We start from the raw sequence: 12,362 nt of genomic DNA, 5'->3' as shown, positions 1-12,362 counted from the left end.
CTGACAGATTTTGTTTTGCAAATCTTGGTTTAACTATGAATTGATCATGTTCCTTACGACTATCCCAGAATCAGCATTCAAGGTGTGTCAATTAGTTGTGACTGATCTGATAAATAATTTATTATTTCTGTCCCAATTGAATGAGTGTGAAAGCACCTCCGACCTCTATTCAAATCTAAAATTCAATTTCCATGAACAATTTCATATCTGATTCTGAAATTTGACTGCAGTGACTAGTCAACTTGATTGCCCAAATGACTGCAAAAAAAAATTAACACGGAAAGGTGTGACCACCACCTGGACTGAAACACACCTGAACTTTGATGGAACTTTGGATCTGGATGGGAACGTCAAAGCTGACTCTCCTGTTGGAACCAATTAAAACTAGATCTGAATACTCCTCCATTTTGGGAAAGTGTGAATCTAGATCTGAATCTGGCTGGGTCCAACTCTACTTTTCATACATATCTTCCGCCCTACATCTCAACATGTTACATGAAGACTATTCTATAGGAGTAAACCTGGACTTGATCAAAAATGCTACAAGAGACTATTCGCATCACGAGGCAGAGCGCTCGAGAACACAGTCCGGGAAGTCCTGAGTCCTATGCCCACATCCGTCCTTGGATCGTACTCTGAATATATAAAGCACCACAGCCAACCTTTTCAAAACTAGGCTCTTAAATGTAGGCATCTAAGTCCATATTTAGGCACCTCAGGAAGGGGACTGAGGAACTGCTGGGTGCTAAGCACCCTTGAAAAGTCAGACTATTGTTTAGGTGCCTAAATACGCACCTGGACGCCTAACTTTAGACACCCATTTTTCAAAGTCTTGCCCTATGTATATAAGAGCTAAATTCTGCTCTCAGTTACACCAATATAAATATGGAGTAAATCCACTGATTTTGAAGTCTACGGAGTTACACAAGTGTAAATGAGAATAGAATTGGTCCCTAAGAATTATCATCCATCATCTCAACTAATGAGGTTTCTTTCTACTATTTGCATTAAATATGGTATTGCAGTATGTGTGACAGGTCAAACAATAAAGATCGCTGGGCACTGAAATGGTTACTCGAGAAAGCATCCTAAAAATTAAGCAGTTCGTCAGTTTATCAGTTCCTGAGATGAACTGAACTGGAGTTAGGAGATCATAACAGTCACACCAAACCAGTAATTTCACCTGTGAGAATTTAAATCAAGGCAGCAACATAAATATGGCCTCTGTAAATGGAGGAAACTTAAGAATCAACTCTTACTTGTGCCCCAGTTCATGTGCGATGGTAAATGCCAGATTAAGGCCATTGTCTTCAGCAAGCACACACTTCCTCTTGGCACTGCATACACCTCCCAGGTAAGCGATCCCTGCAAAAAAAAAAAAAAAAGGACAAAGAACATTCCCATCAGTGCTGGCAAAATGTCTCACACATTCAAAACCCAGAGAAGTCGGTCAGCCATAAAGCAGTAAAACAACGATGCAGGACTTGAGACCAGTACAGCAATTTGTTCACAAACTCATCTGATGATCTTGTTTAGCAGCCTCATTCAGAACATTCCAGCCTATTTTTTCATCACATAGAAACCATTCAAATTAGGCACGTTCCCCCTTGCTGGAAAATATATTTAATCATTAGTAGAGACTCAGAAGTCCAGGTGAGCTTCTCTATAGAACCTGTAGCAACTGGCAGGGCACCGCTGGGTGTCCTCAACAGGCTTTTAAGTGGAATTTTCTGTTCACCTACAGTATCCTGTTAGAGAAACACAATTAAACAATACAACCAGAACTCCTTAGAAAGATCTTAACCATTCCCTTTGTTGCCCAGTTATTCTCATGCTTACTGATGGGGTCAGAGTCAGGAAACCTGGCACACTATATACAATGAGGAACAAAGTTAATGGAGGTGACAAAAATCTTCTAATGATCTCATGAAATTTAGGACTTGATCCTGCAAATGCTTACTCACAGGAGTACTCTCATTAGCTTCTATGGGGCTGCTCGCATGACTGAGGGTTTATAGGACTGGGCCCCAGTAGTGCCTGTAGGGCATTTTTCAGCTCTCTGCAATGTGAGCTCCCAGTTAGATCAATGGGATTTTTGTAGAAAGACTGAGGGCTACAGTGGAACATGGCCCTGTGTGGTCAAAACTTTTCCTTGGATACCGCTGCTGGACAGGCAAATCTGAAATCCCATAAAAACATTCCAAGTGTTTGCATGCAAAGCAGAATTTCCCAAATAACATGCAGCTAACTAAATGCTGAGGATCAAATTTCCACTTTAATTAGGATCTTGCACAATGCGAAGGAAAAGGGGAAGTGCAGAGACCTTCAATAATTGCATTTTAATTTTTTCAAGGCTTAGATTTTTTTTTAAACCAGGAGACAAGGGATCTATTTACTTGCCGATAAGTGCTGCTCCCACACAGAGGTGGCTTGGGGTTCAGCTGCCTTTAATAATTAGAGTAAAACAATGACAGCAGCTGTGCTATAGAAGTAGGACCATATTTTTCCTCAGATCATCAAAGTACACTGTGTCTTAGTTTATCAGGACAGAAATTGTGTAGAACTTCATGATTAAGTTTGGAAGCTGTCCTTTCCTATTTGTATGAGTTTTGACAAATAATATTGCTATTTATGTCCAAGGGGGTTTTGGATGGAATGGTGAGGTGGGTAATTGACTTAAATGTTTGCATTATTAGTGGGAATGGGGGAGGGAAAACTTATTCAAAATGTACTGTGTGTAGAAGTCCAGATTTCTAGCAGATGAAAAAATAAAATCTGCATAAATTCCTATTTTATCCTTGGTGATCAATGGCTATAGGACTAGATTCTGGAACCTTTTCTCACATAGAATGGCACTTTATAAGTAATCCCACTGAAATCAATGGGAAAATTTATGGTGCAATGTGCTATTCAAAGTAAGGGAATGAGAATTTAGGCCACAGAGCTGATGGTAGAAGAAAACCACATAGCATGTAGATGTGTGCAACATATTCCATGCTTCTAATCCTTCTGAAGGGAGAAGTAGATAATTCGCTATATTTAAGTCCACCACCGTGCACTCAGATGGCACTGTATAAACAATAATACACTTACTGATTACAGTCTACTCCTTCTCAGCCTACTTAGATTCAACCATTTCTGGAAATATTTTCTGCACACAGGAAGGGGCAGTTTGGGAAAATTCTAGTTTACTGTAAAACCAACAATGGAAGGTGTGGAATTAAAGATTAGCTGCAAGACTTCGGGTTAGAGGAAGGGAAAACTGAATAGCTCACAGTCACTGAAGCTCAAGATGGAAAGGATGTATGAGATGGGCCAGGCCACCCTCTGCTAGTGCAGATCTGTGCCTCATACTGTATTTTTGAATTTTTAAATCCTCTCCCAATATCTGAATACCTCAGTTGGTGCTGAGAAGGAGGCATCCTTTGTCCAGGCTGCTGGGCTGCTCTGCAGCTGCTACTCCAGCAGAAGGGATGCTGTATGTGTCACTGACGGATTGCCAACCCCATTTTACATAGGGGCAAGGGACTGAAGGGTCCACAATGGCAGACTTTTGGGGCCCTCCGTATTCCTCTAATATGCATGTGCATGCACACACAGACACACACCTTCCACCTCTCTGTATTGTCCATAGGAGCTGCTCTGTAGCTGGGGTGCATGCCATGCAAGAGGTGCACACCCCTTGTATGATCTCCCCCAGTTGACCCACCAGAGAGAAATACAACTGTTCTGTTGCAGGCGGGACCTCTCTAGAATTGGCCCCTAACGGTAAGGCCCCGCAGATTTTTCAATCCAGCCCCATTTCTACCATAATAACTGTGAAAAGTTGGACGTTGCACTATGCCCAGAAGATTGGTAAATCAAGGCTCTGGCAGACCAAGGAAGGACCAGACATTGCTGTGCCAGTAGCCCCCTTTTTGTACCAGCATGCTCAAGCCCCTTGACTGATCATACCACTGCCAAAGACAACAGGTAGGGTGACCAGACAGCAAATGTGAAAAATTGAGACAGGGGTGGGGGGCAATAGGAGCCTATGTAAGAAAAAGACCCAAAAATCGGGACTGTCCCTATAAAATCGGGACATCTGGTCACACTAACAGCAGGTAGGATTTCAAAAGGCTCATCCCAAAGGCAGTTTCTTGGCAATTACGCTAAAGAAGGGCTCTAACTCCATGAAGAATTACCATATTGCATCTCTTATAAATCAGCTAAAACTGAATACAGCTGCATGGGGAAAGTTCAATGAATCACCCTGGGACAGAGCTCGAACCGCCAGTTGGAGTTACAAAGTTTAACTACCTAGGGTGAAATCCTGACCCCACTGAACTCAATGGCAAAACTCCCCCTCATGTCAATGGGCCCAGGATTCCACTCCTTGGCTTCATGAACCTGATCTGAGGTCAGTGGAAAGACTTACTGACTTCAGTGGATTTTGGATCAGGTCTCATGTTCTCTCTAGTGAGAACCAAGAGAATATGTAAGGACACCAAAGAGGAGATTTGATCTTTTACTGGGGTGACAAGATAAATAGAATGAAAGTGTGAGTATGACAATCATCACATCATGATGGAGGGTTGAGGGGTCCACCACGGAAAGGAGTCTATAAGCTGGCAAGTGGCACAGAATCCATAGAACGATGTGTGAGTTTGCAAAATACCCTTAATGACCAGGTTGCTTTTAAAGATAGATCCAGTAAGAACCGTTTAAGAAGCATACTTCCTCTCAGCCAGCATACAACTCCTATTACCAGGAACTGCTGTGATGAAACACTATGGCATGACGGAAGCCACACAGACTATTCCGTTCCACTCCTGAGAGGTCTTGTCACCGTCCTGCATGGAATAATTCTAGAATATAAACTGACAGCTGGATGACACAGTGCTCGGGGCAATCAGCTGAAATCAAGATACCATAAGAAGGGATTTATAAAAAGATGTGGGATGAAATTCAGCTCTTGTTGCAAGCAGATTCTATTCTACAGAAATACACCATTGCTGAATCTGGCCCACGGTTTTGAGAACATTTCAACAATTGCAAGTACAGTTGACAGTCAAATGATCAAAGTAATGGAGTTACTTAAAAGCCAGACAATGTTTCGTTCAGATCGCTAATCCTGAATCTTCCCAGTTAATCTCCCAATTATCCATCTTGAGTAGAAAAATATGTCTCCTCAAATTAGCCAAGTCTTTAAGATAACATATACCATAACTCCATGGAACATCCGTTGCATGAGAATATCACGTCTACATCTCAATGGTCAGACACACAAACAAGTTTAGATAGTTTTAAAATGATTCTCTCTTTAGATTCTGATACCACTTAAATTTCACAATGAGGGGGTCATTGAGAGCACTGCTCTAGGATGGAGTGGGGCAACATTACCAGATTTCAGCAGTTCTCAAATTTCATTGCACCGTGATCCCCTTCTGACAACAAATTACGACATGACCCAGGAGGGGGGACCAAAGCTCGAGCCCCATCGCCTCAGGCTGGGGAGCCAAACCCGAAGCCCAAGGGCTTCAGCGTCAGCCCTGGGCCCCAGCAAGTCTAACGCCAGCCATTTTGGGGTCCCGACCCACAATTTGAGAACCCCTGCTATATTTGGATGATGTGGGCTGGTAGAAAAAGCTGTAGTTCTTGGCAATAAATTAAAGAGGATAAATCTCAATTGAAAAGCTGAATACAATGTAGAGGCCTCAAATGGCAATCCTCCATGAGGCTGGAAGGCTGTTCAGCAATTCTAACCCGCCCTGGAAGTGATCGGCCACAGCACTGTAATGTGCTAAAGGCCTCACTACTAGATGGTGGAAAACTAGAGAATTGCCAGTGATTAAGGATATGTAAACACAGATGGCCAAGAGAATAAAACGATTCAAGTAAAGAGATTAAGTGTTCCTAGTATCCACGCGGATTCTATTCGGCCACTATAGAATATTGGCAATGACCAACATTCCAAAACTGGGGTGACCTAAAGCTACTTCATTATTATTATTAATTATGGTTATTACAGTAGAGCCTAGGGACCCACCAAGGTCAGAGCCCTATTGAGGTAGGCACTGTACAAACACAGAGTAGCAGACAGCAGAAAGTTTGTCACCTAAAACCATATGCATCTTAAATAAAAGTTTTGGCTTTCAGAGGCTTGGAGCACCTGCAGATTCCACAGTCTTTCTGGAGCATCAATATTAGAGCTGTTGGAAAAACATTAAAATTTTAAAAATGTTGACTCAAAAATTGATTATAAAAAACACTGAGTGTCTCTAGTACCTAGAAATTTAGGTACCCTAGTTTGATAATTTTGAATTCAAACTCTTAGCTCAGAATGTAAGTAGCGATGCGATATTGATGCATAAATGAATACGAGAGTTCTTTATTCCATAAACGTATCTGATACAGTCAACTGTAATCCAGTATTTCTAGCAAATGCCATATGCTGCTCTATATTAAACAACACTGGGTAGAGAAACATTGGACCTAATGGATTTATAATCACAGCTGAGGTACAACCTTGTGTGGCTGGGTTCTGTACAATGTAGGTTCTCTCTTGCAATGGATGAATGCTTATCTTGTTTGGACTTTTTATAACTAAAAAATATCATGAGGAAAAAATGTTTGATTAAGCCCCCTAAGAGTAAGATTCTTATTTGAGCCTCTCGAGTCTCCAAAATTAGACTGGAAACATCATGTATTCAGGCTCACTCATGAAATTCCTGGCATGCTGAGGCTAGCCAGGCTGGGAATACTAGGAGAAGGGTTTCCCGTCATTTGGCAAGTCTGCTTCTGGCCCTGGCTGGAAGCCAGAGGTGTGTAAAAATGAAAAAAGGGGAGGATAAGTGAGCTGAACTTTTTCAAACCTCATACTGTTCCGAGGCAAGTGAGGAGATAAGCTCTGGATGGGAAGACGGATGGAGCGTTCTTATGCAATCCAAACCAGATCACTCACCCCTGACAGGCACGACCACTTCATTTTTAATAATAAAAATGCTGAAACAGGAGCATCAGTGCAAAAGGGAGAGTAAAGCCAGGGCTATTTTGAAGCATTACTTAGATTTTTTTTTTCATTCTTCCCTGAGGAAACTGCATAATTACAGTATGTAACTTCTGAACTTGGGTTTGAACATATGATGCTATCTAGATTTCAACAGAAAACCACACACAACTGTGTAAACTCTGGTTTATCCAAAAAGTTGTCACATGTAAACAGTTTGCAGCTGTTGGTCTTGTTGCCAGCTAATGAGACCTTTTCTAGAAGTGTTTCCAAGGGGAATGATTACTTTCCTCCTACCAGCTCAATTAGGTAGTTAGGACATGACATAATTGCCAAGGTGATTGCTAGCAAGAGCTGGAGGATGTAAACTTCGGAGGCATTTACCCCCCAATTAATCCTAGAATGATATATACTGGGCTTACTGCTGACAACTGGGGAATGACTAATCAGCTCTCTCAGCAAGCGAATTGCCCAGGTACTCCTGCTTTTAACTTTGCAACTTCTGATTTACAACTGCTCTCTCTGTTTCTTAACATTCTCGTCTGCTCATCCCCTCCTGACACAGCGCACCTGCTTTACAAAAACCTGGGTTGTTCTTTGCATTTTTTCCAATGCATTTGCTGCTGGTGGAAGGCTGAAAGCCCTAGACCTTTCAACCTTTCCAAACTACTTAGGGTGACCAGATAGCAAGTGTGAAAAATCGGGACGGGGGTGGGGGGGTAATAGGCGCCTATATAAGACAAAGCCCCAAATATCGGGACTGTCCCTATAAAAAATCGGGACATCTGGTCACCTTAAAACTACTGTACCCCTTTCAGGAGTCTGATTTGCCTTGCATACCCCAAGTTTCACCTCACTTAAGAGCTACTTGCTTGCAAAATCAGACATAAAAATACAAAAGTGTCACAGTACACTGTTACTGAAGAACTGCTGATGTTCTCATTTTTATCATATAATAAAATAAATCAATCGGAACATAAATATTGTATTTACATTTCAGTGCACACTATATGGAGAAATATAAACAAGTCCATTGTTTGTATGAAATTGTAGTGTTGGACTGACTTCGCTTTTTACGTAGCCTGTTGTAAAACTAGGCAAATATCTAGATGAGTTGATGCACCCACTGGAAGAGCTCTGTGTACCCCTGGTTGAGAACCACTGCCCTAAAGCTTGAATTGCTGGTTAGTCACAGAACAGGGACAGCCTTCTCAAAGCATCAGTGTCAGAGGTGCACACATGCTTAAATACAGAGCCATCATTTTTTACTCCTCCATTCCCTGCAATTGCGATTACTTAAATGTGGCTATTCTACACACCCTCCCATATCTCTTCTCTTGATGCAGCTCCCAGACTGTCACAACTAGGCTTTTTTGCAGCCTCTGTCTATTCTATTCTTCCCTCGACCTAAAGGACAGGAAGATCAGAGGCGTGGTTCATTGCAATGAACTGTTCCTCTGTTCAGTGATCTGCTCTGCGTGTAAAAGTGCAATTAGGTCATTCACCAGGAGTAGCTCTCCCTGACTGCAAGGTTTAATAATAAATAATAACAGTAATTCTCTCTTCTATAGAGCCTTATGCATAAAGGTTTCCACACGCTTTACAAACATTAACGAAGCAAGCCTTTCAGAAACGTCCTCTGAGAGAAGCAGCTAAACATCTACGAATTCGACAGCTGGAGAAGGGAAGGTACAGAGAAGCTATCTGACACAGCTGAGCTGGAAACAGAACCGAGATCCGCCCTGAAAACCCGCGTCAGTGGATAATGCTTCCTCTAAATTTAGAGATACTCATGGCAGGACCTGAATCAGGAAAAGAGCACCTGCTAAGACTCCCGTCCAGTGTGTACAGCACCAAGCGCCAAAGTACAGCAGCAGTGCAATTTCAACCATCACTACCGCACCAGTGAGCCCAAGCCTTGGTTGGGAGGGACCATCCAGAAGGGGTAGAGGGGCAAGGTCTCTCCTCATTTGAGGACGATGTGCTAACTCAAAGCCAGCAGTGAAGTTTTAGCAGCACACATTAATTTGGCTTAGTTCTGGTCAGTCATTTAGATGTCAATTTCTGTTATTCTTGCAGTAACAACATGGTTTCCATTACAGTTTAGCATTCGCATGAGAAAACTGTTTTCCTTAGCAACAATTTTCATTGTCACTGGAGTTAATGAAAACCACACTGGAAACAATACAGTCATTATGAACCAGAAGAAGAGAAATTACAATGCAAGTTTCCAATGCACAGGAGACGGCTGCGGTTGGGTAGGAAGAAATATTCACGCCAAACGCCCTACACAGAGTAAGTTACAATGTTCTGAAAGTAGCGAAAACTATTCAGAAAATCATCTTTTTAAAAACAGAGATGGCTCATATAATGGAACATGCAAGCCATGGTCATTACAAGCAGTCAGGAACAGCAAATTCCAAATAGTCTCCTGCATAAATGTACATTTACCCTTCAAGGGAAGGTAGGCCATAAAATAAGCAAGTTTTCAGAGTGCACAGGCAATGGATCTGCACTGTAGATCTGCAATGGATCTATCAATCAGTTTTCTTCTGTTTGTATTTCACTTCAGGACACAGCAGATAGCCCCACTGTCCGTCCCTAACCCTAACCCCCCTGCCCCACACACACACACAGTAGTTGCAAGGCTGCAGTACTGCAAGTACAACTCTTTCTTGGAGGTGGTGGAGGAAGGGGCATTTGGGGAAGTATTTAGTAGAGCTGGTTGGGAATTTTTCAACAGAACGTTTATTTCCTGGATAATGCTGATTCGTTGATTCTGAAATTTTTGGTGGAAATCTCTGTTTCACCGAACTTTGCAGGTCTAAGATAGAAAAGAGAGAGAGCTGCTCCCAGAGTAGCCAACAGCCTGCTCGTTAGGGCACTTGCGATGCAGAGAACCCAGATTCACCTTCATGCTCCAAATCAGCCAAGAATTTCAACCTGGGTCTCGGATATCCCAGGTTCAAGCCCCTGCCTGATTTGGACCAGAATCTGGTTCTCCCACAGGCCCTGACCACTGACTGTTGAAACATTTGAAAGGTCTCAGCTTTGTTTAGGAAAGAAAACAGATTTTTCAAAACCTCGACCTTTTTGCAAAACAGAATTTACGTTTTCCAGCCAGCCCTAGTACTTAAGACTCCATGACTAGCTTTCAACGAGCCGTTAGTGCTGCTCTAAAACTTAAACCATGGGCCTGTCTGAGCATTACTACAGAAAGGAGACCATCTCAGTCAGTAGGAGAGGAAAGCCCTTTTAAACTTTGTACAATCCACTCCTGTAGAGATCTGTTTGGGTCTAATTTTAAAGCCTGACCCGAACCAGACTAGACCACAGCCAATCCAAACCCGACATGAGCCCGAGAGCGTCGAGTTGTTTTCATACCCGACCGCAACCCAACATCGGTAGTCGGGTCCCCTTTGGTTTGGATCATCTTGCAAGGGTCCAGAGTAGTCGACACACTCGGTGATAAGAGACTACCTGACCTGAACTGAGTCCAAATGTGTAACAATTACACCCAACTCGACACTTGGAGTAGGGTCCCAGGGGGGTGCAAAGACCTACTCTACGGCACCCTATTTTTCAGAATGCTACAGAGCACTTTATGTGCACAGATCTCAAAGTGGCGTTCAGATATTGACTAAATAATCCCTACCTCTTCCTTGTGAGGTAGACAAATATTATTACACCTATTTTACAGAGGAGTCCTGTGATCATTGTGCCTTGGTTTACCTACAAGATCATACACTGAGTCGGTGGTACAACTGGGAACAGAACCAGGGATTCCCTATGCACTGCTGTAGCTAACTAGCTTCTTATAAAGGTGTCCATCACCATAGCATCTGAGTGCCTATTCCTTCTAACCACTAGACAACGTGCCACATCCCAAAATTCAATGTGATCTTTACAGAAACCTTGCTCCTCCTCTAAAAGTCAGTGCAATCTCTAGAACTTCACCCCACTTCACCAGCATTCAGTGTACTCTCTAGACCTAGACAACGTCCCTGTGGACTGACTATTGTCATGTGGGTCCCAATAAGCTCTCATCTTCCTTCTAACTCTGAAAACAGTGTAACTTCCAGTACATACAACTGTTGTCACAACTCTGAAATCCCAGCAAGGAAAATAAATGGTTTGAAAAGGAAATGTGGTTACTTTTTGAATCCTGTGGTTTTCATTACACATAACCTTAGAAGACTAAGTAATATAAGCTCTCCCTGACGTTCACAGTGATAATAGCGATGGGTAAAAAGCAGATGTTTCTAGAGCTGATAGCATAATACCCCTCAGGACAGAGTGTCCTAACAGAAAACTGCCTTTAAAGGAAATAAACTGTATTTAATAGCTAAGAGTACAGAAAGATGGCTGCAGACTGAAACATCCACAGCTGTCAGAAAGTTGGGTCTAGTGCTTAGAGCCCTGGACAATGTATGTATCACAAGATCTGGGTTCTAATCAGGAGAGCTAGGTTCAGGCACGCTGTGTTACCCTGGGCAATCCCTAAATGTCTCTGCTGACATGAACACCGTGAGGCTTGATTCAGTCATGTTTGTAAAACACTGTGATCCTCGTAAGGAAAGCAGGATAGCGCAAACTATGAAAGGTTAAGGGTATGCTTTGCTGCCACTTCTTTCTTTTCCCTAACTGCCACCCATTGTACTCCAGTTAGTCTAGCTCAGGGGTCGGCAACCTTTCAGAAGTGCTGTGCCGAGTCTTCATTTATTCACTCTGATTTAAGGTTTCGCACGCCAGTAATACATTTTAACCTTTTTAGAAGGTCTCTTTCTATAAGTCTATAATATATAACTAAACTATTGTTGGATGTAAAGAAAATAAGGTTTTTAAAATGTGTAAGAAACTTCATTTAAAATTAAATTAAAATGCAGAGCCCCCCAGTCCGGCGGCCAGGACCCGGGCAGTGAGAGTCCCACTGAAAATCAGCTCGTGTGCCGCCTTCGGCCTGCGTGCCATAGGTTGCTTACCCCTGGTCTAGTGTTTGGAGCCCATCCCCCACCTCCCAGTTCAAATCTACTGCTTTTGTTTATGGTCTCCCTACCATGCTATGTTTTGCCCTCTGCTCCCTCTGTGCTTCCATAAGACTTTCAGAACCCAGGGACAGTTTACCTGCTCATTCACGGACATGCTCACCTACAAACATCCCCCAAAACGCCAAAGGCGTCCGTTTCTGATCTCACTTGCACTAGCTTTACACCTGTGCAAACCAACAGACTTCAGTGAGTCTGTGGTGATTTACGCAGGTATGTCACAGGCATGGAACCCAAGCCTCTCTCCTGGCCTCTAGGACAAAGTGTTCTTCACCATGGGTAGCATAAAACTGAAGACAAAGAGCCAGATTCTACTTGTACACCCAGAG

The 12,362-nt window shown here is 42.7% G+C and overlaps 1 protein-coding gene across 3 annotated transcripts in view; it reads right to left on the bottom strand.

Annotated features, from left to right (window-relative positions):
* Positions 1–12,362, bottom strand: part of ADAMTS17 (ADAM metallopeptidase with thrombospondin type 1 motif 17) — a 264,395-nt gene that overhangs the window by 170,201 nt on the left and 81,832 nt on the right. For all 3 annotated transcript variants that reach the window (XM_054042918.1, XM_054042919.1, XM_054042920.1), the window contains exon 8: positions 1,260–1,365. In XM_054042918.1, the coding sequence (XP_053898893.1) occupies positions 1,260–1,365 (106 nt within the window). The remainder of the gene's footprint in view (positions 1–1,259; positions 1,366–12,362) is intronic.

Source organism: Malaclemys terrapin, chromosome 10, assembly GCF_027887155.1.
Source record: "Malaclemys terrapin pileata isolate rMalTer1 chromosome 10, rMalTer1.hap1, whole genome shotgun sequence".
Taxonomy (NCBI): domain Eukaryota; kingdom Metazoa; phylum Chordata; order Testudines; family Emydidae; genus Malaclemys; species Malaclemys terrapin.
Note: the sequence above shows the minus strand (reverse complement) of the source record. Positions and strands in the feature narration are given on the sequence as shown.